Source organism: Salvelinus fontinalis, chromosome 34 (genome assembly GCF_029448725.1).
Source record: "Salvelinus fontinalis isolate EN_2023a chromosome 34, ASM2944872v1, whole genome shotgun sequence".
NCBI lineage: Eukaryota > Metazoa > Chordata > Actinopteri > Salmoniformes > Salmonidae > Salvelinus > Salvelinus fontinalis.
This window is the reverse complement of record NC_074698.1, coordinates 33049396-33076609: the sequence shown is the minus strand read 5'-3', so window position 1 is coordinate 33076609 and position 27214 is coordinate 33049396. Positions and strand designations below refer to the sequence as shown.

Sequence of the window (27214 nt, the reverse complement as noted above, 5' to 3'; positions counted from 1 at the left end):
GGTATTGGTTAGACTACAATTGGGGTGTGGAAATGTTATGCTCTTTGTATTGTAGCCTACTCCTGACCGTCAGGTACAGTGCCATATTTTCCTAATGGAATCCCCGAGTTTTTTGGGGGGATAGAAACACCATAATATTAATCAAATTAATTCAGCAAAATGTATTTTTATCAATCCCATATACTATGTTCTTACACAAAAAGGTTTTAAATTCTCTAGTACAGCCAATATTGAAGACTATCAAATGCTTCTCAAAGATGCCCTCTGGTGGTCAAACTAGCACTAAATATCATTAATGGCAACAATGGCTGAAGATGAAATAACGTGCCATAGAATTCTGCGGCAGCCCACGAGGTGTGCGCAGTACGACGACACTTTTACAGGAAGAACCACTGTACACACACACACACACACACTGTTTATTTCTCTCAAATGTTGTGTACAAATTTGTTTACATCCCTGTTAGTGAGTATTTCTCTTTTGCCAAGATACTCCATCCACCTGACAGGTGTGGCATATCAAGAAGCTGATTAAACAGCATGATCATTACAATGCACCTTGTACTTGGGACAATAAAAGGTCACTCTAAAATGTGCAGTTTTGTCACACAACACAATGCCACAGATGTCTCAACTTTTGAGGTAGTGTGCAATTGGCATGCTGACTGCAGCAATGTCCACCAGAGCTGTTGCCAGAGAAATGAATGTTAATTTCTCTACCATAAGCCCTGTCCATTGTTTTCAATAATTTGTCAGTACGTCCAACCAGCCTCACAACCGCAGACCACGTGTAACCACAACAGCCCAGGACCTCCACATCTGGCTTTTTCATCTGCGGGATCATCTGAGACCAGCCAAATGGCATCGTGTGGGCGAGCTGTTTGCTGATGCCTACGTTGTGACCAGAGTGCCCCATGGTGGGGTTATGGTATGGGCAGGCATAAGCAATGGACAACAAACACAATTTAATTTTATCAATGGCAATTTGAATGCACAGAGACACCGTGACGAGATTCTGAGGCCCATTGTCCTGCCATTCATCTGCCGCCATCACCTCATGTTTCAGCATGATGATGCACAGCCCCATGTTGCAAGGATCTGTACAGAATTCCTGGAAGCAGAAAATGTCCCAGATCTTCCATGGCCTGCATACTTACCAGACATGTCACCCATTGAGAATGTTTGGGATTCTCTGGATCGAAAGGTACGACGGCGTGTTCCAGTTCCCGCCAATATCCAGCAACTTGGCACAGCTATTAAAGAGGAGTGGGACAGCATTCCACAGGTCACAAAAAAAAATTGTTGCACTTATATTTTTGTTCAGTGTAGGTTATTCTTTTTTTTGCATGATCTCTACCTGTTTATTTTCCATCCCCCAAATTACCACTATACAGAAAAAAAACTGTAATTATCTCCATATTAAAGGAATAATTTGAGATTTTGGACTAAGAAGCCATTTATCTGCTTCAACAGAGCCGGATGAACAGGAACGGCTATGGATACTGTGCCCAATAGTGTCCTCTTGGTAAACAGACACTGTACCACTCTTCCCAGTCTGTTAGGTCCCAGTGTCATCATATGGTGCCTCAGAAAGAATCAGGCACTCTATATTCCCTGTGGACAGAACATTTTAAAGCCAGTTAAGCTATGCATAAAAGATTGTCCATTAGGGGAAGAAGAGCGGGAAAACCAACAAGACAGAACACTTCCATCCTTGGCTTTGCTACTGAGAGCTAAACGACAGTGGCCTAGCGGTTAGAGCGTTGGGCCAGTAATCAAAAGGTCGCATGTTCGAATACCCGAACCGACAAGGTGAAAAATAGATTTGCACTTAATCCTAATTTCCTCAAGGGGTTTTGACCTACTATGGCCTTCACTGTAAAATATCACTTCACTGTACCTATCCGGTGTATGTGACGATACATATTTAATATTTTTAAGTCTACCTGGTCGATCTCCTCTGTTTCTATCCATTCTCTCTCGCACTCTTCTCTCTTTAGGCCTATTTCTCTCTCTACGTCCCCGTCTCTCTCTCGCCCCATCCCCATCTCTCTCCATCTCTCCCCCTCTCTCTCCTTTCCTTCTTTAGCCGGGGCGTTTGATTGGCAAGTCTGTCAGTGGCCCGTTTTGGATTGGCCCATGCCATGTTGCCTTCTGGCAGAATTCTACTGTGGTTGGATGGCTTTGTACCGTACTAACGGTACTGTATTTCCTTGTATTACTAAATTGTTAAAAGCACTTCCACTTTTAGTTGGCTAAAGAAGGAACTAGGTGCTATCCAGTTTTTAATTTCCTCTGTCTTCTGTAGTTCCTTACTCTTTCTGTTCACTCTCTGGGACTGTGTTTTTGGTTTTTAGTGTGTAATGCATCTGTGTGCCACAGTGTGTGTCTAAGTGCATGTTTGTTTGCGTATAACAATACCACTGCCCAAAGTGTGTGTTTTGCGTGTGTGCATCAGACTTAAGTAATGTTTTCTCTCTTAATTGAAGGTTTTCCAGAAGATTGCAGCATCTAACTGCATCAGTCTGGAAGTAATTCTACCACTTAAACAGTTAGTGGTAAAGTAAATGAAGAGAGTGAAGGAGGACAACTGTCAACTAGCATATTGTGGAAGCCTGCCCCTGCTTTCAGAGGTTGGCTGTCTGGCTCTTTGCTGTTCCTCACCCACCTATGGATGGATTTATAATTGATAGTTTATTGGTGGCTAATGAAGGTCAGGAGGAGGCTGAGATGGGACTGAATATTCATGAAGGTCGTGGTTAGGGCTGGAAATTGCCAGGGGACCTCGCCATACAATATTATCATGGTACTTAGGTGCCGATGCTATATGTATTGCGATTCTCACAATTGTCACGGTTCTATATTTATTGCTTTGATGTTCCGAACATATTTGTCAGTATGTCTGGTGCAGAGAGACGAGAGGCAGGAGAAAAGCAGCTGTGATCAGTCCGGGAAATACTAGCGCTGAAAACATGTTGGTTCACCGTTTAAAAAGAAGACGGAGAACAAGCTCTAGGATGAAATACACGGCAGTTTTGTTTTTCAAGCTCTAGGATGAAATACACTGCAGTTTTGTTTTTCAAGCTCTAGGATGAAATACACGGCAGTTTTGTTTTTCAAGCTCTAGGATGAAATACACTGCAGTTTTGTTTTTCAAGCTCTAGGATGAAATACACGGCAGTTTTGTTTTTCAAGCTCTAGGATGAAATACACTGCAGTTTTGTTTTTCAAGCTCTAGGATGAAATACACGGCAGTTTTGTTTTTCAAGCTCTAGGATGAAATACACTGCAGTTTTGTTTTTCAAGCTCTAGGATGAAATACACTGCAGTTTTGTTTTTCAAGCTCTAGGATGAAATACACTGCAGTTTTGGCGCCAGTTCAGCCGACTAGCGCTCGCTAACGCTACCAAGCAATACATTTTTGTAAAAGTACAAATCAATACTTCGTCAAAGTATCTGTATAATATTGTCTAAACTACTATTGTGATATGTAACTTTATTGATTTGTGTTATTTCCCCGTCACTGGTCATGGTTATTTATGTTCCCATGTATCTTGATCTAAATAGAGTGTGAAAACAAGGCCAATTTCAATGATATTTATTGGGGGGGGGGGGGTCATGTTCATTGGACACCAAACGGAAGAAAATAGACAGTGCGGGACTACTTGGACTAGACCAATAAGAAATGCTAATTTTTGTTTCCTTTTGCAAAATGTTATCAAATGTTTTACGTTGTGTGCCGTAATGAACATGGCCCTGTTACAAAAATTATAGACAGGTGGGTGAGGAACCACAAAGAAACAGGCAACCTCTGAAACCGGTAATCCCTGTTTGGGTCCGTTTTCATCCGTTTGGTGCCTAATGAACACGACTTAGCTATCAGCAGATGGGCCTAGAAACAGTGCAACACTGAAACTTTTCCACTGTAGGGAATCTTCCTAAATGTTAACCCACAGCCAATAACCTGAGATGAGTGGAAATGACAGACGGCATGATGAAAGACAAGAAAGGGGGGATAATGACAGTGTTTCAGTCTCGGCAGCTTTCAAGAAGTCAGTGGTTCCTTTGATTTTAGGAGAAAGGGTTGCGACGACGAACGAAAGGCGGCAGAGCCCGTCTAACTGTTTTTTGATGCAATAAATTCTCTTGCATGATCAGAGGAACAGTTTCCCCCCTCACCCACCCCATACTTGTCTTACTCTTTGATGAAAAATATAGTAAGAGAGGGAGAGAGAAAGCAGTTGTGGCCTGTGGAGAACAGGATGAGGGACTGAGTGAATGTATTTCTGTCAAGATGACACATTCATTTCCTCTCGTCTCCCATACTTTCTTCTCTCATTTGTTCCCTCTCAGATCCCTCCATCTATGATGGGTCCACACCACATCTCACTCACTCCTCTTCCACACCACCCCGCCCAAACGGAGTCCAGGCAGATTATCTGTGTGGGTTGTTGTGAACTGACAGGCTTAGTTTCTGGCCGCTACCCAAGCCTTCCCTCCCTTTCTCTCCCCTCACACCATACCTCCCAGACCCAGCCACCCTCCCCTCCTAGGCAAAGAGCTGTCTGATGGGGCGTAGCTTTCTGTCAGCATGGCTGCGGCTGGCCGGCTGGCTGCTCTATCCAGCCCAAACAAAGGGACAACTAAGGCCTTCCATCTTCACACAGATCAAGGATGCCCTCTCATAGGCCCCTCTAACCATCCTCACCCAGCCTGTCTTCCAGGCTTGTCTTTAGCCTGTTAGATATGTACTGTCCTGTAGCCTGACATTCTGCTGCTTCTAGCTGTATTGTGCTGTCCTGTCAGATTTGTGTGCAGGACTACTCCTTGCTCCGTAAATGTACTCTGTGTGAGTGTGCGTTTCTCTATCGCCTCTGGGCTGGTGTATCACCTCAGTGCTTTATAGGCGAGGGCATCGCTGGTCAAGTGGATAAGACACTGCACACACACACTAGACCCAGCCAGCAGCTGGTTGTAACCCAAAATGCCAATCTCCTGTCCCGTGAACCTTGTCCGTGCATCTTTCAAGAGGTACCAGGCTCCCCTTTGTTGATGCTCTACTGAAGCTACGTTTAAAACTGTCCAATTAAACAGACTAGTTCCTCTGTCCATCCCTTTCCCTCTCACTTTGTCTGTCTGGCCGGACCATGTTCTCTCTTCTCTATCTCGCTCTCTCTGCTGACCAGAGGCAGTCTTGAATCTGCCCATCATATCACAAAGCATAGCATCCTGGGCTAGCCAGTGCCTCCATCTGGCTAATGACCTGTCAATCAGTGGGCGGGGACAGGCCCAAAACTCTCCCATCCATCACTTACTGTGGACACTTACTCCCCATTGTTCCATCACACGACATGCAGGCAGGCAACCTTTTAGTTCCTGGTTTCATGAACTTTATTGCTTTAAAAGCATTTTGGTGTCATCATATGTCACTCCTCTGATCTACTGAGCTACGGATGGTGGATTATTTTACATGTCCTCACAGACCTCATCTGGGCTTCAGGCCTTCTGATTGGTGCCTTGGGGATTCTACCGAGGAGGTTCTGTTCTCTGATTGGCTTGGTGATTCTAATCCAAGGCACCACTCTCACACTCTGCTGCTGGGCATCTGTTGGCTCAGAGGCATGACAGATGACCATGCCTTCCTTCCTTTGTTCGTCTCGGCCAGGCCATTCACCATCTGTAGTACACACACGCACACACAGGATTAATGTGCCCTCTGTGTTAGCTGGTAAAGAGTCAGGAATAGGCAGGGGAAAGCCCATCAAACCAGACCAGAGCCCAAACCTACATTTATCACGAGCGCGCGCGCGCGCGCGCGTGTGTGTGTGTGTGTGTGTGTGTGTGTGTGTGTGTGTGTGTGTGTGTGTGTGTGTGTGTGTGTGTGTGTGTGTGTGTGTGGGGGGCAGGAGAAAAACCCTCCAGTGCTCTGTGTACACGCCGAGAGAAACACGGCTGCACTAATAACAACCATGACTTGAGACGTCGAGAGGCTAGATTGTGCACACAGCAGGGGCAGTAGTAGACAGACAGTATAGGTATGTATTATGGAGAGGCTAGATTGTGCACACAGCAGGGGCAGTAGTAGACAGACAGTATAGGTATGTATTATGGAGAGGCTAGTTAGCTAGACCATGGTAGACCTAATCTGTGTGTTAGCTTGTTAGTCCTATGTGTGTGGAGGGATGCAGTTCATTATCTAGGCCTATTCTAGTGAGTTTCTGTGCTCTTCTCTGTGTGTGTGTGTGTGTGTGTGTGTGTTAATGCCTGTACACCAGTAGTATGTGTGTCTGGGTAATGATCATGATGGTGCTGGCTGGCTGCCTCTGAGGCTTTGCCCTCTGATCTATGATCTGGGCTCTACACCACTGATCTGGTTCATAGAGAGCACAACATGATGTCTAGCCTCTTAATGAGACGACAGCTCTCTAAGGCAGAGTTACACCAGTGTGTGAAGCATGGCAACAAAACATAAAGAACGAAGGACTGGGTGGTGTCTCTAGCAACCAAACGATGAGAGAGTACACTTTTGATTATACCGGTAAATGTGTGCTTTCAGATTGTTTACTTTGGCAACTGTGGTATAAGCAGTATTACTTTCGTGCTTTATTGCATACAAGATGCATGTTATATTTTTTTGTATATTTGAGTTCTTCTTTTCACTGTCATTTAGGTCATTATTGTGTTGTTGATCCATCCTCAGTTTTCTCCCATGGCAGCCATTCAACGCTGTTTTAAAATCCACAATGGCCTCACTTATTTTTATTTGACCTTTTATTTAACTAGGCAAGTCCGTTAAGAACAACAGATTTTTACCTTGTCAGCTCGGGGATTTGATCTGGCAACCTTCCGGTTACTAGTCCAACGCTCTAACCACGAGGCTACCTGCTGCCCTAATGGTAACATCCCTGAGAGGTTTCATCCCTGTCCTGCAACTCAGTTCAGAAGGACAAGTGTATCTTTGAGATGTCTGGGTGCTTTAATACATAATGTAGAGCAGCATTCTTAACTAGACCAGGGATGGGACCCTTTTGTAGGAACTCAGTCAGGACCTCCACTTACTGTTCAGAGTTAGAATAGAATAATAGACAGGGTGACCTTTCTGAATGGGGCTGTGCATCAGTTTTCCTCTTGCTAAGTCAGTCACTGATAGTCACTGTCAGCTATTTTTCCCCACTGACATAAGAGTATTGTGTGTGTTGTTGACATAAAATGACACGTCTATTTTAATCCCACTTTTTAACACAATGAAATGTGAAGAAATACAAGGGGTCTGAATTCTGAATATACACTCTTCATCACACACACACACACACACACACACACACACACACACACACACACACACACACACACACACACACATATATATATATATATATATATATATATATATATATATATATATATATATATATATATATATATATACATATATATATATATATATATACACATACACATACACACACACACACACACACACACACACACACACACACACACACACACATATCACGTCTGAACAGCAGCACAACATCACCAAACACCATTTGATGGTGGTAGCATCAAAGCAGCTTGTCTCCATGCTCAGCTCTGATGCTGCTGCTGCACTCACCATTCTGTTTCATGTCTCTCCTGCTTCCACAGGGTGAGGTTGGCTGGAAGGTGTGTCTACATGGGGCCTGTTAAAGGTGTGTGTGTGGCAGGTTCAGACAGCAGAGGAACTGGACAAAGTACGGGTGTAGTACAGTGGAATGGTAGAGAGATGGATAGTCTATGCCACACGTCTTCTACGATGCTTCAATGTCTCGTGCTGCTCAGTGAGCCTGGGGCCGACAGGCTAGGCGTTAGTCAGTCAAGGGGAAAGTAGAGCGAGGGAGGAGGGGAGACGTCACCCGACAGCCCTGGCTTGCACCCTCAGGGGGTCACTCAGAACAGCATTGGAGCATCAGCATCCACCCCCTCTTCCTCCTCAACCTCCCCACTATTAAATATAGAAACGCAGAGGAGAGGACAAGGGAGTAAATGTCTGTGAGGTTGTGCGTGTCAGGGAGTCTATTTATGATGGTGTGTGTGTACGTGCACGCCCCTGTGTGTGTCCATCTCCGGCAGAGCGGCTTATTGCATGTGAAACAGTGTGTGGTGAGTCACTGCTCTCTGTCTGCTTCTATCCCCCTGTTCACTAGCTTTGGGTCCTGCCTCTCTCCCAACAGTCTCTTCCCTTGCCCTGCCTGTCTCCCCTTGCCCTGCCTGGCTTCCCTTGCCCTGCCTGTCTCCCCCTCTCCCAACAGTCTCTCTCCCCTTGCCCCGCCTGTCTCCCCCTCTCCCAACAGTCTCTCTTCCTTTGCCTCGCCTGTCTCCCTCTCTCCCCCTGCCCCGCCTGCCTGTCTCCCACTGCTCCGCCTGTCTCCCCCTGCCTCGCCTGTCTCCCCCTGCCCCGCCTGCCTGTCTCCCTCTCCCTGGGCCTGGAACCGATGGAGAGATGCAGTGAGAGACGCTCCCTCTGCTAGTACCTGTAAAACTCTTGTTCCAGTCATATGAGCCAGCGTCCTGATCTATAGCCGATCTACTAGGACATTAAAGGCCTCAGGAAGTTGGAGGGCGGGTTACTGCTGACACTCAGGAATAGGACAGGGTCTGGCTGGCAGGCTGCATGGGAACCAGAGTGTGTGAAATGGTGGGGGTAGGAATGGATTTTTACCCAGGGAAGAGGGCCCGAGGGTTGGGGTGCAGGGGGGTGCGGTTGCAGCGTTGACAGGGGTAGCTGTGTTTTGACTGGAGCTCTGGTGCAATGCAGAAAGTTAGGAGGGGTGCTGGAAGGCATCAACAGCAGCATCTCTCTTGAAGAGCTGAGGGGAGGGTCTGGAGCAGAGAGCTAATGATAATGAGGTGTAGGAGGGAATGTCTTTAGAGCACTAGCCTGCCTTGTCTGTCTACTGATGATCACAATCACTTCCTGCATCCTTCCTCTCTCTCTTTTTCTCTCATCTTCCTGCTTCTTTCTCGCTCTCTCATTCATATAAACCATCATCTCTTTCTCATGTCATTGAGTGTGGTGGTAATAGCTGTGTCTAGCCCAAGGCTCTCCAACCCTGTTCCTGGAGAGTTACCCTCCTGTAGGTTTTAACTCCAACCCTGTTCCTGGAGAGTTACCGTCCAGTAGGTTTTAACACCAACCCTGTTCCTGGAGAGCTACCGTCCTGTAGGTTAACTCCAACCCTGTTCCTGGAGAGCTACCCTCCTGTAGGGTTTAACTCCAACCCTGTTCCTGGAGAGCTACCCTCCTGTAGGTTAACTCCAACCCTGTTCCTGGAGAGCTACCCTCCTGTAGGTTTTAACTCCAACCCTGTTCCTGGAGAGCTACCGTCCTGTAGGTTTTAACTCCAACCCTGTTCCTGGAGAGCTACCGTCCTGTAGGTTTTAACTCCAACCCTGTTCCTGGAGAGCTACCGTCCTGTAGGTTTTAACTCCAACCCTGTTCCTGGAGAGCTACCGTCCTGTGGGTTTTAACTATTCTAGCACACCTGATTTTAATAGTTAGCTGGTTGATAAACTGAATCAAGTTGGAGGTAAAACCTACAGGAGGATAGCTCTCCAGGAACATGGTTGGAGTTAAACCCAACAGGAGGGTAGCTCTCCAGGAACAGGGTTGGGGAGTGCCCTGGCTAGCCTGTCTGTGTTATCAAGCTCCAGTCTGAATGTGATTCTCCTGCGCCTGTCACTATTAGACCCCGCCCCCCTCCATTAGATCCCATTCATCCCAGTGTGATAAGCCCACGCCAGACTGAATGAAAACAGAGCTTAGTGTATGTGGCCCTGAATGTCCAGCTTACTGCACCATCATCAATCCTCCCCGGGCTCCTAAGGCTGTGCAACAACATAGACGTGCGCGTGTGTGTCCTATTTCAGTGATATGATGATATAACTGCAATATTATGTCACCACGTGGCAGTCATAACCGTGTAGGTGGACAATAGTCTAGTCTTCTCTCACAGTGTATCTGGTCCTTCTATGATGAGGTGTTTGTAGTGGCTGCAGCCTGCCGGCAGCATTACTCTGGGCTCTGTGGAGATGACATGGGAGGAAAATCAGACCGGGATAGCTGTCAGTGCAGCTCTTTTCCTGACACGCCCCCTGCTGGCCAGAACTGCACAATGCAGCTCTTTCACCATGCTGACCTATGGCACCCGGTGATTTGCCTGTCACTGGAGTTAGTGTTTCCCAAATATATATTTTCTTACTTGTGAGGGAGCAAAGCATTGGGAAGCAACATCCAGTGATGCAAACAACATTCAAGCAAAACCAACAAAGGCACCAATTTGTGTGAGGTGGGAAGCCATAGCTAGACCGGCTAAATGACTAAGTTCTAGCTGGGGAAACAAGCTGCCACCTCAATGCCACATTGGCAGACGGATAGAAAGGCAGTAAATGCATTGACATTACACTGTGGCCTGTCTCTGAGTCATGAGTCTGTTTCTCACAGTGACTGTTTCCTTGTGTTCCCTCTCCTAACCAGTCACACTGTGTTTCATAGCGATATAATGTGGAGGACGTGAAACTGAGACAAGGCTGGATCTTTTATGACCCCTTTACAATGGTTCTCCATGCTGTCGTAATGGTGTCGGGTTGTTTCATTGTGTTGCTGTTCGCCAGGTGACTGTAGCTTACCTTTTGTGTGGAGGTGTTCTTTGCGTTAGGGCTAATACCTTGGGGGGGGGGGGGGTGTCAGTGAGCGTCATGTCAGGGGTTACTGTGTTCTTACTATCTCTTACTCACATTTCTAGAAACATGGTTGAAATGGATGCTAAACTGCACATTTTACTCTTTAATGTGTCTCCTGCTCTATTCCACCTTTCTTTCCTCCCCCTCTCCATCCCTCTGCCCAGCGGGTGACGTAGTGACACGCCTGTGTCCTGATGGCTTTGATTAGAGCTCTCTTTCTCTCTCACCTCTCCTTTCTGTCGCTCCGTCTTTGACTCTCCTCTCTCTCTCCTTCATCTCGCTTCTCTGTCCATCTTTCCTCTCTCACTCTCTCTCATTTCTCCATCTCTCCCCTCTCTCCATTCCTCCCCTCCATTCCATCACTCTCCATCCCGCTATCCCTCCTATCTCTCTCCATCTCCTGTATTCATCACTACAACACAGTACAGAGCTCCTCCATGTGGTTGCTTTGTCAGTCCCATCAGCTTCAGACATGGCTATGGGACTGTCTTCAGTCAGAGCAGCATCAGGGCTATGGGACTGTCTTCAGTCAGAGCAGCATCAGGGCTATGGGACTGTCTTCAGTCAGAGCAGCATCAGGGCTATGGGACTGTCTTCAGTCAGAGCAGCATCAGGGCTATGGGACTGTCTTCAGTCAGAGCAGCATCAGGGCTATGGGCCTGTCTTCAGTCAGAGCAGCATCAGGGCTATGGGACTGTCTTCAGTCAGAGCAGCATCAGGGCTATGGGACTGTCTTCGGTCATCAGAGCAGCATCAGGGCTATGGGACTGTCTTCGGTCATCAGAGCAGCATCAGGGCTATGGGACTGTCTTCGGTCATCAGAGCAGCATCGGGGCTATGGGACTGTCTTCAGTCAGAGCAGCATCAGGGCTATGGGACTGTCTTCAGTCAGAGCAGCATCGGGGCTATGGGACTGTCTTCGGTCATCAGAGCAGCATCAGGGCTATGGGACTGTCTTCAGTCAGAGCAGCATCGGGGCTATGGGACTGTCTTCGGTCATCAGAGCAGCACCGGGGCTATGGGACCGTCTTCGGTCATCAGAGCAGCATCGGGGCTATGGGACCGTCTTCGGTCATCAGAGCAGCACCGGGGCTATGGGACCGTCTTCGGTCATCAGAGCAGCACCGGGGCTATGGGACCGTCTTCGGTCATCAGAGCAGCACCGGGGCTATGGGACCGTCTTCGGTCATCAGAGCAGCATCGGGGCTATGGGACTGTCTTCGGTCATCAGAGCAGCACCGGGGCTATGGGACCGTCTTCGGTCATCAGAGCAGCACCGGGGCTATGGGACCGTCTTCGGTCATCGGGGCTGTGGGACCGTCTTCGGTCATCGGGGCTGTGGGACCGTCTTCGGTCATCGGGGCTGTGGGACCGTCTTCGGTCATCGGGGCTGTGGGACCGTCTTCGGTCATCGGGGCTGTGGGACCGTCTTCGGTCATCGGGGCTGTGGGACCGTCATCGGGGCTGTGGGACCGTCGTCGGGACTGTGGGACCGTCTGCGGTCGTCGGGGCTGTGGGACCATCAGGGCTGTGGGACCATCAGGGCTGTGGGACCATCAGGGCTGTGGGACCGTCTTCGGTCATCGGGGCTGTGGGACCATCGGGGCTGTGGGACGGTCGTCGGTCATCGGGGCTGTGGGACCGTCTTCGGTCATCGGGGCTGTGGGACCGTCTTCGGTCATCGGGGCTGTGGGACCGTCTTCGGTCATCGGGGCTGTGGGACCGTCTTCGGTCATCGGGGCTGTGGGACCGTCTTCGGTCATCGGGGCTGTGGGACCATCGGGGCTGTGGGACCATCGGGGCTGTGGGACCATCGGGGCTGTGGGACCGTCTTCGGTCATCGGGGCTGTGGGACCATCGGGGCTGTGGGACGGTCGTCGGTCATCGGGGCTGTGGGACCGTCTTCGGTCATCGGGGCTGTGGGACCGTCTTCGGTCATCGGGGCTGTGGGACCGTCTTCGGTCATCGGGGCTGTGGGACCGTCTTCGGTCATCGGGGCTGTGGGACCGTCTTCGGTCATCGGGGCTGTGGGACCGTCTTCGGTCATCGGGGCTGTGGGACCATCGGGGCTGTGGGACCATCGGGGCTGTGGGACCATCGGGGCTGTGGGACCATCGGGGCTGTGGGACCATCGGGGCTGTGGGACCATCGGGGCTGTGGGACCATCGGGGCTGTGGGACCATCGGGGCTGTGGGACCATCGGGGCTGTGGGACCGTCTTCGGTCATCGGGGCTGTGGGACCGTCTTCGGTCATCGGGGCTGTGGGACCGTCTTCGGTCATCGGGGCTGTGGGACCGTCTTCGGTCATCGGGGCTGTGGGACCGTCTTCGGTCATCGGGGCTGTGGGACCATCAGGGCTGTGGGACCATCAGGGCTGTGGGACCGTCTTCGGTCATCGGGGCTGTGGGACCATCGGGGCTGTGGGACGGTCGTCGGTCATCGGGGCTGTGGGACCGTCTTCGGTCATCGGGGCTGTGGGACCATCGGGGCTGTGGGACCATCGGGGCTGTGGGATCGTCTTCGGTCATCGGGGCAGTGGGACCGTCTTCGGTCATCGGGGCAGTGGGACCGTCTTCGGTCATCGGGGCAGTGGGACCGTCTTCGGTCATCGGGGCAGTGGGACCGTCTTCGGTCATCGGGGCAGTGGGACCGTCTTCGGTCATCGGGGCAGTGGGACCGTCTTCGGTCATCGGGGCTGTGGGACCGTCTTCGGTCATCGGGGCTGTGGGACCGTCTTCGGTCATCGGGGCAGTGGGACCGTCTTCGGTCATCGGGGCAGTGGGACCGTCTTCGGTCATCGGGGCAGTGGGACCGTCTTCGGTCATCGGGGCAGTGGGACCGTCTTCGGTCATCGGGGCAGTGGGACCGTCTTCGGTCATCGGGGCAGTGGGACCGTCTTCGGTCATCGGGGCAGTGGGACCGTCTTCGGTCATCGGGGCTGTGGGACCGTCTTCGGTCATCGGGGCAGTGGGACCGTCTTCGGTCATCGGGGCTGTGGGACCATCGGGGCTGTGGGACCGTCTTCGGTCATCGGGGCTGTGGGACCATCGGGGCAGTGGGACCGTCTTCGGTCATCGGGGCTGTGGGACCATCGGGGCAGTGGGACCGTCTTCGGTCATCGGGGCTGTGGGACCGTCTTCGGTCATCGGGGCTGTGGGACCGTCTTCGGTCATCGGGGCTGTGGGACCATCGGGGCTGTGGGACCATCGGGGCTGTGGGACCATCGGGGCTGTGGGACCATCGGGGCTGTGGGACCATCGGGGCTGTGGGACGGTCGTCGGTCTCCTCGCTCTGTCTTTTTTCAGTTGATCCCTTTCCCTCCCATGTTTTCTCTCTCTGCTGTTTTCTCTATTTGTTCGTACAGCACATCTCTACTCTATCACATCTTCACTCTGTCTCCGTCTCTCTCACTCTCTCTCCGTCTCTCTTTGTCTCTGTCTGTCTGTGTCGCTCGCTGGCTTGCTCTCTCTCTCTTACACACACACACACACACACACACACATACACACATACACACACACATACACACACACACACACACACACACACACACACACACACACACACACACACACACACACACACACACACACACACACACACACACACACACACACACACACACACAACCCCCCCTCACTTCACCACGTCCCCCTCTCCTCTCCCTGTGGCCTCAGGCCCTTCAGAGCTCAGTGTGGCAGGTCCACTAAAGACCAGGCATTCGAATGGTTCTATAAATCCCTCGGTCGTCTCTGAGGCACTGCGTCACACTCACACACTCCAGCTGCTGTCAGTGTGTCAAAGATGCTTTCTCCTACCATGCATGAATCCAATCAGGAGCATGGTGTGCTGTGTGGACAAGCAGAATGTCTGCTTTTATATATTGGACCACATGGGGTTTCTCAAAGGGCCCAACCATCACCACTCTGTCTGCCTTCATCTTAGGACTGTTACAGTGACTGTAATCGTCATACCGGCGGTCACAAGTCATGACCGCAGTCAAATTACACGTAAACGTTTAGTCATGGTAACTAAGCTTCTCCAAAGCTTCGCTCTGATGCTGCTGATGGTCATTAGTAGCCTACCAAACTTGCTTATCTGCCAGTCGCTTGTGGCCTGGTACTCAGCGTTCTGTTGTCCTTCTAATCACTCTGACATAAATGTAATCCAGAATCTAATCAAACACACGAGAGCCCATGAGCTCATGTTGCACAACATCTCCATAGGCTATTCAAATGATGTGAGAAAACAGTGATGGCCTCTACTAAAAAGAGGATCCATTCAGCTTTCTATAGGCTAGGCCCACCTTTATCTATTTATCAACATTCCTTATATTAAACACAGTGCTTCCTTTACAACAGGAGTAGCCTACCTGGCTGGCACGGAAAATAACCGCGGGAAAAGCGTCCTTCATTCGCTATTTAAGTGCGTACCGTGACATGTATTTCCCCCCTAGCTCCAGTTGTGACAGGTGCATGATAATGGTCCATTCTAAATCCAAACTAGTTTCACACACAGGCCTATATTATTTAGTATATGTAAAGACAAGATTTGCTTGAGAATAGTCTGATGGGTGACAATAGTATCACTTGAGAATGATGTATTGTTATTTGTGAATGATGCCCAGCGTGTTCAGCATGTGCAATCAAAGGCAAGAAGCTGAGCATGACTTTTTTTCAAACTTTTTCAAATCATTGTTGCACACATCCTGTAGCCTAGCCCATTAGCCTATATGTTTTGATAAGGTTTGTATCACAACTGAAGTTGGCAACAACAAAACAACATGCCTAGGAGCCCTGGAACACGGTTGGAGAGCAGATAGCCTAGTTTAACGTCTTATAAGCCCATGTGGAAACAGAGTTTTTACTGGTCGCTATTTAGAAGAGGATCCCAGCTTTCTCATGCTGCTGTACTTATTGCTTAAATGAAGCACATTAATCCACTTTACAACTGGTGTAGCCTACCAGGCATACATAGGCACTGCGCAAGTTTCAAGTTTGAGGAAGCAAATGTTCACCATAAAAATGCGACCTTACACGGAACCCAAACCGGCTGCACACGTGCCTTATCGTGCATAAATGTATTTTGTCCCCCCACACCAAACGCGATCACGACACGCAGGTTAAAATATCAAGACAAACTCTAAACCAATGACATTAATTTAGTGACAGGTCGAAAAGCATTAAACATGTATGGCAATTTAGCTAGCAAGTGCAAGCTAACTTTAATTTGTCATATTTAGCTAGCTTGCTGTTGCTAGCTAATTTGTCCTGGGATATAAACATTGTGTTGTTATTTTACCTGAAATGCTCAAGGTCCTCTACTCCACCAATTAATCCACACATAAAACAGCCAACCGAATCGTTTCTAGTCATCTCTCCTCCTTCCAGGCTTATATGGTGATGGCATCTAAACTTTCACTGTATTACCACGACAACCGGCAACAAAGTTTGTCTTTCAATCCCCCACGTGGGTATAACCAATGAGGAGATGGCACGTGGGTACCTGCTTCTGTAAACCAATGAGGAGATTGGAGAGGCAGGACTTTCAGCACGATCTACGTCAGAAATAGGAATAACTTCTATTTTAGCCCTTGGCAACGCAACGCAACGCAGACGCTCGTTGGCGCGCACAAGCAGTGTGGGTGCAATAATTGAATAACATGGATTTCTACCTTTATTTTGCGACGCTCGCGCACGCAATGTGTCCCGTCTGGTAGGCATGTTATAATAAAGCATTCCATGAATCATCACGTTTGCAAACTTATGTACGATAACCTACTATTCGTAATGTGATGAGTAGATTGGATAGTAATTTAAGCTAATAAAATGACTTAACTATTTTGGCTGAGCACGTATAGAGTAGACCTAGGCTGTATCAGATACGCTTCTTCATTCTTTACATGAGAAAAATGTGGCCTTTTCATAAACACATTTCATTAATTTCTACTACACTTTATATGACTGTAGACGTTAGCAGAATCTTTTTTAATCTGTCAAATTATAAGGTAGCCTACTCTGCTGACAGACACAGATCAGTAAAACCAACGATGTCCATATAATAGGCCTACCAGAAGGGGAGACACAAATACATATATAATATATATAATATAACAAATAAATAGAAACACTGAACCCCATAATGACAATGAAAATACATTAGTCTTTTAATTGTCTTCTCTCTATAACCATTTGCTTTCCAAATAATGTTTTCCCGTGATTGTATTTTGAAATATTACAATATGCCTGGCTTCTTGGCCTCTACTTTTCACAGATAGTCGCAACCAAACAATAATCTGCCCAAATTGCGCCTTTCCTTCCGACTGTAGGCAATATATTTTAAATATATATATTTTTAAATAAGCTAATGATCCTCTGTCGCCAAATCATGCTATAGTTTCTTATTTTGAAGTATTACATGTATAGAAAGGATTAGGCTAATAAATAGGCTAAATAATTTTGGCAATTCAATTGACTTTAAGGAAAGCTTCCCCTAGCCTTATGGACACGCCGCCTATGGTTGAATATTAAAAACCTAACCACACATAACATCCATTTTCTATTTGAGTGCAAGCTACGATGACATATTTTTTCCCAATGCTCAGAAGATGTCAATGTATATTCCTTTTTTATTCTGACTCTCTCTCTCAACCCCTTCTCTCTCTCCATCCCCTCCCTTTCTTCCCCCCTCTCTCGCCACCTTCCATTTCATCCTTCTCTTTGTCTCTCTCGCCCCCTGCAGGCCAAATCATGTATCTGTCACATGTGCGGCGCCCACCTGAACCGGCTCCACTCCTGTCTCTCCTGCGTCTTCTTCGGCTGCTTCACCAAGAAACACATCCACGAGCACGCCAAAAACAAACGACACAACCTAGGTAAAATGTGCACGTGCTAGCTTATGTTGTCATGTCCACACACACACACACACACACACACACACACACACACACACACACACACACACAGACACACAAAGACACACACACACACACACAAAGACACAGGCAGATTCAGGCCTCTCTGCCTGAGAGAACTGTCCTTTTCAGAGACATTGAGCAGAACCCGTCCTTCTCCGTAGTATTAACGTTCTACTGGGAGCCAGTACTTAGTCTCTCTAAGCCTGTCTGTTCCCCAGTCAGCTCTGTGGGAGGGCTAGACATGTTTAATCCTCAACCACATAGAGTATGAATGACCCTGTGATTCTTACATGGTAATTATCAAAGTCTAAGTCTCTGTTTTCTATTTAGTGCACTACGTTTGACCGGGGTCCACAAGGCTCTGGTAAGAAGTAGTGCACTGAAGGGAACGTGGTGCCGTTTGGGACGCTGGCGTAGAAATATCACAGATCCATTGGAATTTCCATTTTATTATATTTCTATGGTAGTTATGGGTCTATATACAGTACTAACAAGTAAAAATAGGTAATTGCTGTGGTTGTGATATTGTCTGAGGAGAATGGTGACAGATGAGTGAGAGGTGGTAATGCTAGGGTAATCTGTTAGGGGGTGATAAAGGTTAGAAGGTCCTTCTGAGGGGGGCGGTGTCACAGTAAGGTTTTGATCTATACACACACGCTGACACCGCCCCACACACACACACTGAGCCGTATCGGTCGTTCAGTGGGGTGTCACAGTAAGGTTGTGATCTATACACACGCACACTCTGACACACACACACTGAGCCGTGTCTGTCGTTCAGAGGGGTGTCACAGTAAGGTTTTGATCTATACACACACACTGAGCCGTATCGGTCGTTCAGTGGGGTGTCACAGTAAGGTTTTGATCTATACACACACACTCTGACACACACACACTGAGCCGTGTCTGTCGTTCAGAGGGGTGTCACAGTAAGGTTTTGTTCTAGACACCAACACTCTGACACACACCGACACACACACACAAATACACTGAGCCGTGTCGGTCGGCTCCTGTCATCACGCCCCACCCCAGCCCCCCAGACTACCACCACAGTGTTAATTAGGTCGGGGCTTTCCACAGTAGCACACTAACTGTGCATTGTACCATTAATCAAATGAACCCCTGACTCCCAGCGGTTCCTCTGGATTCCTTCACTTCCTTCATCATCATCCTCCTCTGTGTGTCTGGTGGATTTATATTTAACTTCCTCTGTGGTGTTGTACACAGAACTCTCTCTCTCCTTTTCTCAGGTTCCATGGTTACCACATCAGTCAAGGCCTTTCTCAGTGCATGCCTGTTGCCATTGGACACAGAGATGATGAGCTTCTTCTAGCTAGCTCCTCTCTCATCTTATGGACACACACACACACATAACGCCCCGTTTACATTTTCTGTATAAATGTTGAGGCCTATCCATCAATTGTCCCTTTTCACTCTCCTGGATCCTCCTAGTTACGATACAAACCTTTTAATATCCAAATGTGCAAGGGGTTCTATTTGGCTGTCCATGAGTTGAATGTTTCGTCACAATATAATATATATTTTGGAACGTTTGTTTTGGACTGATGCCCGGCGTAGCATTCTTCTCAATGCGCTGATGCCGATTTCATCAAAAGTGCATTACAGTGGCTTGGAAATACTATGACATTCAATAGGAGGCAAATATTCAGTAAAATAACCGTTTTGTCATCATTTTGATGTTGCCAGATTGAATTTAGATGCAGTATAACGTTAGCTAGCTAAGATTGAGGGGAGGCCACCGGATTTTAGCTAGCTAATGTTATCATTGCTAGTTATTTTTGACACACTTTTCTAGCTTATTTTATTTATTTTTATTAAACCTTTATTTAACTAGGCAAGTCAGTTAAGAACACATTCTTATTTACAATGACGGCCTACCGGCGAACAGTGGGTTAACTGCCTTGTTCAGGGGCCGTTAACCCACTTGTTAACCCACTTACCTTGTCAGCTTGGAGATTCGATCCATCAACCTTTCGGTTACTGGCCCAACACTCTAACCACTAGGCTACATGCCGCCCCTAATGACAACGTTGCCATCTGGCTAAAGTAAATTTGACGACATGATAATGCTGGCAAAGTAGTTTCCTACTAAATATTTGACTACTTTAGCAATGTCATCGTATTTCCAGGCACAATAGTGTAATTTAGATGAAATAGTGGTTAACCACAGTATTTCTGAACGGATGCTATCACCACTTTATGGCACCACTATGGCGCCTGCCGGCAGAGAGCGGCTTGAGAACGTTCATAACAGTGGCATGACACGACCGAGTGACGGAGGTGCAACCTATGAATAAATAGGTTGTCACGGCAACAGAAGAACTCAGGTATTGTTACCATGGTGTTGGAGAACAGTGGAAAGAGCAGGGGAGGTAGATGTGATGGACATGCACACACACACACACACACACCTTCCCTACGTGATAGTTCTCTAATTCTCCAATGCAAGCAGCATTGACATGGAACGACACAAGGCTCAAATCAATAGAGGAGTGGAACACACAGAAAGTGCTTGTCTTCACGCTGGCCACATCAATGACGAAGTTAGACGTGTAATAAACACAAGCTGTTGTTCTGCAGGAAATATCTAGTTCTAATGCTCTTGTATTCCTTCTTTCTCTCTCGCTCTCTCCCTTCCAGCAATAGACTTATTATATGGTGGAATATATTGTTTTGTGTGTCAAGACTACATATACGACAAAGAGATGGAACAGATTGCCAAAGAAGAACAGAGGAAAGCCTGGAAATTGCAAGGTACAGTGTTGCTGGTCTCCAGCAGCTCCAGCAGCTCAGGCAACGCTACTTTTCTGTGTCTGTTTTATCTCTAACTAGCTAAATTGCCATACATGTTTAATGCTTTTCGACCTGTCCCCTAATTAATGTCATTGGTTCAGAGTTTGTTTTGATATTTTAACCTGCGTGTTGTGATCGCGTTTGGTGTGGGGGGACAAAATCAATTTATGCACGATAGCGCACGATGGCGCACGCGCACAGCCGGGTTTGGGTTCCGTGTAAATGACTGCAGTGTAAATACTGGCACAGTGTCATCAGCATAAAAGTGGAGCTCCCAGTTGTTCACTAAGGAAGCAGTATGGTTAATATACAATATGAGTAGTACTTCTGGCCCTGGAATGAAGCCCTGGGGTATAGCTGAGGTATGCCACTGGACTTACCTTCGGTTCAGCTTTGAAAATAACTCTTCATGCTCCACACATTTAATTGGTCTTTGTACCAATGTTTTTGTCTCAATAGACCATTGTTTCCCCACTGGTGGCCCTTGGGTTGTAAAAACAATTACTGTAAAACACCAGCAAATCAGCTCCAAGTGATTTTCATTTTGAAAATCTGTTCCCAAATATTCCAACTCACAATAGACACATGATCGTATACAAATATTCAAGGTTTGAAATGATTGTTTTAGTAAAATATTATATCTGTTTGGGCTTCTTGCGGTCAGTTTGCAGTCTCTATTATTTTTGTCATTATGTTCTGGCCCCCAACCATTCGCTCAAGAAGAAATTGTCCCACGGGCCAAATCTAGTTAATGATCCCTGCAATAGACCTCCATCATAGCCTGGTCCCAGATCTATTTGCCAACTCTTATGGTCACCGGTGTGACAATCACCATAGGAGTTGGCAGGACAGCACAGACAGATCTGTGACCAGGCCACCTTTATCAAGGATCAGGTTGAAAATATTGATGGTTTGGTCAATGTCTGAACGATGTGTCTGTCTTTGTGACCAGGTGTAGGGGAGAAGTACTCGACGTGGGAGCCTACCAAGCGAGAGCTGGAGTTACTACGGCACAATCCAAAGCGAAGGAAAATCACTACAAACTGCACCATCGGTGAGATATAGGCTGCTCCGCTCTCCGCATATCCTTATGATGTGCTAGTATGGTAGCAGGGTCGATTTCATCACCCAGACGTGTGTGTTGTCCAGGTGTCTGTGGTGTTGTCTGTGTAGTCCAGGTATCTGTGGTGTTGTCTGTGTAGTCCAGGTGTCTGTGGTGTTGTCTGTGTAGGCCAGGTGTCTGCGGTGTTGTCTGTGTAGTCCAGGTGTCTGTGGTGTTGTCTGTATAGTTCAGGTGTCTGTGGTGTTGTCTGTGCAGTCCAGGTGTCTGTGGTGTTGTCTGTGTAGTCCAGGTATCTGTGGTGTTGTCTGTGTAGGCCAGGTGTCTGTGGTGTTGTCTGTGTAGGCCAGGTATCTGTGGTGTTGTCTGTGTAGTCCAGGTGTCTGTGGTGTTGTCTGTGTAGTCCAGGTGTCTGTGGTGGTGTCTGTGTAGTCCAGGTGTCTGTGGTGTTGTCTGTATAGTCCAGGTGTCTGTGGTGTTGTCTGTATAGTCCAGGTGTCTGCGGTGTTGTCTGTGCAGTCCAGGTGTCTGTGGTGTCGTCTGTATAGTCCAGGTGTCTGTGGTGTCGTCTGTATAGTCCAGGTGTCTGTGGTGTCGTCTGTATAGTCCAGGTGTCTGTGGTGTTGTCTGTGTAGTCCAGGGTTACTTATCTGTTTATGTTGGGCTAGAAAGGAGTAATGAACACCACAGGGCAGCAGGCAGAAGCCCAGAGAGAGAGAATGTGCTGTTCCTTTTTCAATGACAACTTCACACAACAAGGATGGCCTCTTTCTCTCAGACGCTCTGTTTCTCAAACTCTTTGTAGATTCAAACATACTTAGGCCTCTGTTTCATTCTTCCTCTTCTCTCAATCTTTTCCTCTCTCTGCAGTTATCTCGCTTGATTTTCTATAGTTCATTCAGTCTTCCTACTTTGTTCTCCTCCTCCCTCTCGCTGTAATGAAACTCGTAGAGAGGCCTACCAGCTGTCTCGGGGTGTGTGGAGTGGGTAGAGTCTTGAGAGTTTAACCCCCTGCCGAGAGCTCTAATTCTGGGCCAAACAGGCTGGACCAGTCCCAGGCTCCACACTGGGCCTCACCTGATCTGTTCACACAGGCCTTTGTGGTGGACAACAGCTTTTATCTGCACTGGCCAAACCATGGTTAGATTACGCTAGCCCAATCCATGGCGAAATTTAGCACATTTACAGAACTGTTTATTATTTGTCTTTGTCCCTGTCAAATAAAGTAAATAAAAGTGAATGTTAGAGTGTAATGTCCTCCTCTCTGTTACAGGAGATGTGAATGTTAGTGTCATGTCCTCTCTGTTACAGGAGATGTGAATGTTAGAGCGTAATGTCCTCCTCTCTGTTACAGGAGATGTGAATGTTAGAGCGTAATGTCCTCCTCTCTGTTACAGGAGATGTGAATGTTAGTGTCATGTCCTCTCTGTTACAGGAGATGTGAATGTTAGAGTGTAATGTCCTCCTCTCTGTTACAGGAGATGTGAATGTTAGTGTCATGTCCTCTCTGTTACAGGAGATGTGAATGTTAGAGCGTAATGTCCTCCTCTCTGTTACAGGAGATGTGAATGTTAGAGCGTAATGTCCTCCTCTCTGTTACAGGAGATGTGAATGTTAGAGCGTAATGTCCTCCTCTCTGTTACAGGAGATGTGAATGTTAGTGTCATGTCCTCTCTGTTACAGGAGATGTGAATGTTAGAGTGTAATGTCCTCCTCTCTGTTACAGGAGATGTGAATGTTAGAGCGTAATGTCCTCCTCTCTGTTACAGGAGATGTGAATGTTAGAGCGTAATGTCCTCCTCTCTGTTACAGGAGATGTGAATGTTAGAGCGTAATGTCCTCCTCTCTGTTACAGGAGATGTGAATGTTAGAGCGTAATGTCCTCCTCTCTGTTACAGGAGATGTGAATGTTAGAGCGTAATGTCCTCCTCTCTGTTACAGGAGATGTGAATGTTAGAGCTGTGCTTCTCTTGATTGTTTGTCCTGAAGATGGGCCTACTATTTCACATTCCCCCTCTCTCTCTCTCTAACCCCCCCGTCAGGTTTACGAGGGTTGATCAACCTGGGCAACACGTGCTTTATGAACTGCATCGTCCAGGCCCTCACTCACACCCCCCTTCTGCGCGACTTCTTCCTGTCCGACAGGCACAAGTGTGAGATGCAGTCCAACTCCTGTCTGGTGTGTGAGATGTCACAGCTCTTTCAGGAGGTAAGGCCGGAGCTGGGGGCAGAGGGTGGCAATCTGCTCCATTCCATTTAAAAAATCCCCAAATTCCCAGGTTTTTCAGAAATGTTTGTTGTTGGAGAATCCCAGTTCCCGGAATCAGGAGGGAATAATCAGGGAGGGAGTCCTCCAACTGGGATTTCTGGGAAAGACTGGAATGTTGCAACCGTAGGGCGGTCAAATGCAGTCTTCTCTGGGTTTGGGAGACCAAAGGAAAACATATGAGAGAGAATTACAGCCAGTCAGACATAGAAATGGAATGACTAACCACATCAAAACAGAATGTTCTCCCAGACTAACAGACTTACTGCAGAGGGGAGGCACTGACTGGATCACTGCTTTGTGGAGCTGGAGGGAAACAACTCTGTCTGAGAGAAATGAAGGGTGAGGGTAGGGGCATTGTCTGTCTCCATATTTATCTCTAAATGCTAGCCTCCTTACCAATCGTTCACAGTTCTGAATGTGTTTAGTACAGTCAGTTGGTTAGATTACATCTACTAACCTCAATGCTCCCTGAACATTATAGAACTGGTGCTCAGGTGTCTCCTCCTCACACCCCTCCACTCTCTGGTGTGTATATACACTGCGTGTACAGAATGTTAGACCTGCTCTTTCAATGACATAGATCAGGCTTAAACATCCTCCTTTACCCTGTCTCCTCCCCTTCAGCTACACTGATTGAAGGGGATTTAACAAGTGACATCAGTAAGGGCTCATAGACTGACCAGGTGAATCCAGGTGAAAGCTGTGTCAGTGGTTACCAACTCCAGTCCTCCACTACCCCCGACAGCACACATTTTTGTTGTAGCCCCAGACAAACAAACACCTGATTCAACTCATTGAGAGCCTGATGATGATTTGACAAGTTGAATCAGGTGTTCAGATGTGACAGTGAAGGGTGAATGAACTGGTGTCTAGAGTAGACCAAGGAGAAAAGTGAAAAGCATACCCTTGGAGAATATTTGTCATGCTACAATGGGAACTAGAATAAAAGTTTCAGGACAAACTGTGTGTGCTTGCTGAGAACTATTCAGCTAGAGAGCATATCTCTGTTGTTGTCCCTAAGAGCCAGACGCTCGCACACACTTCTCTTCCCTCTCTCCCAATCACGTTGCTCGTTCCTCTTTCCCTTTCAACCTGGAGCATGCAGCACCATCATCAGTACCAGGAAAGAGGGGCTGTTCCTCTGACTTTGTACCCACACATAGCTCCTCTCAGCCAGGGACGAGTTGGTCTTTGATCAGCCCCTCCCCGTCTTCCTTTTTATAGACTCTTTGGTTTGTCAGCCGCAGCGGAGGACCAAAGAGCCTGTAAGATACAAGATATAAGCTTGTTTGTGCGTGCGTGCGTTTCCTCAAATCTCAACCAGGCCTCAGAGGGAGAGTCAGGAGATTAAAGGTGTGTGTGTGTGTGTGTGTGTGTGTGTGTGTGTGCCGTAATAGGCAGTGCTTGGTTCTGCATTCAAGCAGAGCACTCCTTTCATTATGGTGTTCTCTCCATCTCACACCCTGACCTAGACTGTCAGTCATCCAATCCCCATAGCAACCTGGAGATTCAGCAGTCTGGTTTCACACACCCTCTCTGGAAGTTCAGTAACTAGCATTTGATGTTATTTTCTACATAGGCAATCATTTTGTTTGATCTTCTGAGGATCTTCTGAACTTCCCAAAACCTTTCTGATGCATTTCAGTCACTTCAAACCATACTTCCTTCAGATGTAAATACTGTCAAAGTACTGTGAACTGATTTGTAATAGACTGTCAAAGCTCCAAATAAAAAAGTCAACCGTGGCCATTGACTACAACACTTTTTTTTTACATGGTGGGGGTCGTGAAATGTTTTAGAAAACAAAATGGCGTTGTGGGCCCAGAAAAGTTTGAAACAGTGTGCTAAGGTCTCAGCTGTACAAAGAAAAACATTCACTTTTCTGTTTCAGTGAAGATACAAGTTGAGTGTAGGTACATTTAACAACATGGCTGCCAGATGTTAAATCCCTGTTCTCCCTATTTCCTACTTTGTCTCCACAGTTCTACTCGGGCCACCGTTGGCCCCACATTCCCTTCCGGCTGCTGCACCTGGTGTGGACTCACGCACGTCACTTAGCGGGCTACGAGCAACAGGATGCCCACGAGTTCCTCATCGCAGCGCTGGACGTGCTGCACCGCCACTGCAAAGGAGACACCACCCGTAAGTATCGCTGTCCTGACTTATTACTTAAATACTGTCTGAAGGTTTCACTTAACTTACTGATAAATACACTATAGTACTGTGTTCTTGGTAAAGTGACACTGAGGTTGAGCTATATTGTATCTCTTCAGTGTAACAGCTATATTCATGCAGTACAGACAGTGTGAGTGTACTGTAACTGAAGAGAGATGTTCTGATTCTTCTAGCGGAATAGAGACCAAAGTGGCTTTCATCAAGACAAAAGGGATGATAAATGAATGAGATCTACAGTGTAATTGTTTGGTTAAAAAGGGAATAATCTGTTCTCCTACTGTTGAAATAGGTTATGAGAGAGAACCCATTTGTCACGTCTGTCTGCCTGCATAAATTCTGCATGCGCTGAATCTTCAGTCGTGTCAATTGAAAGTCCACTTTAGCCGAGGAGACGCGTCTGTGTCAAATACCCATAATGCAGTGTGTTGTCCGCACTCAGCACCAGTGGAAATGTACTGAAGGGGAAGAGTGAAGGGAAAGTGACAATGCCACGCACCGAAGGGACCGAGAGGATTGTGGGGGGAATGACAATGTGCCCCACTGCACCGCCATGACACAGAGGGAGGGACCTGGCAGTAAGGAGGCCTCTGATTCGCCAAAATTGTAGAGGGAGTTTAGAGGTGCTAGACAGGCTTCATTGCAGTGGAGAGTGAGCGAGGGGTGGGGGGTGTGACACAGAGCGGGGGGGACAGAAGGGGGGGGCACGACAGAAGGGGTGACAGAGAAGGGGGGGGGGGGGGTGTGAGTGAGTGAGTGAAAGAGTCCTTTAAAAGTGCAGTGGTGTCCACTGTGTTGATGTGTGCTTGCTCTCCATCTCTCTCTCTGTGTTCTGTTACCTAGGAGACGACAACGGGAAGAAGGCCAACAATCCAAACCACTGTAGCTGCATCATTGACCAAATTTTCACTGGCGGCCTCCAATCAGACGTCACCTGTCAAGTCTGCCAGTAAGTGTGTGTGTGTGTGAGCGCCTCATCACATCTTTTTTCCACTAGCCAACATCCCCCATGTTCAAAATCTGGGTGGGGGGGTGAGAGAGTGTGGAAGAAAGTAAAGGTTGTATGTGTCAAGAATGCTAAAATACTCACGTTTCAAATTTTGACATCCTCTCAAAGGACTTCCTACATCGCCAAGAGGCAAGAACTCCCTTCCTCTGCTCTCACCTCCCATCCTCCTTCTCCCTCTGCATCCTCCTCCATCTTACCCCCTCCTCCCTCACCCTTCCCCCTCTGCTCTCACCTTCCATCCTCCTTCTCCCTC

At 47.7% G+C, this 27214-nt stretch overlaps 1 protein-coding gene across 2 annotated transcripts in view; it reads left to right on the top strand.

The window, feature by feature from the left end:
* LOC129833739 (ubiquitin carboxyl-terminal hydrolase 22-like) overlaps window positions 1-27214 on the top strand; it is a 62277-nt gene that overhangs the window by 13242 nt on the left and 21821 nt on the right. For both annotated transcript variants that reach the window (XM_055898530.1, XM_055898529.1), the window contains 6 exons: window positions 17463-17595; window positions 20299-20412; window positions 21404-21505; window positions 23554-23720; window positions 25763-25922; window positions 26796-26901. In XM_055898530.1, the coding sequence (XP_055754505.1) occupies window positions 17463-17595; window positions 20299-20412; window positions 21404-21505; window positions 23554-23720; window positions 25763-25922; window positions 26796-26901 (782 nt within the window). The remainder of the gene's footprint in view (window positions 1-17462; window positions 17596-20298; window positions 20413-21403; window positions 21506-23553; window positions 23721-25762; window positions 25923-26795; window positions 26902-27214) is intronic.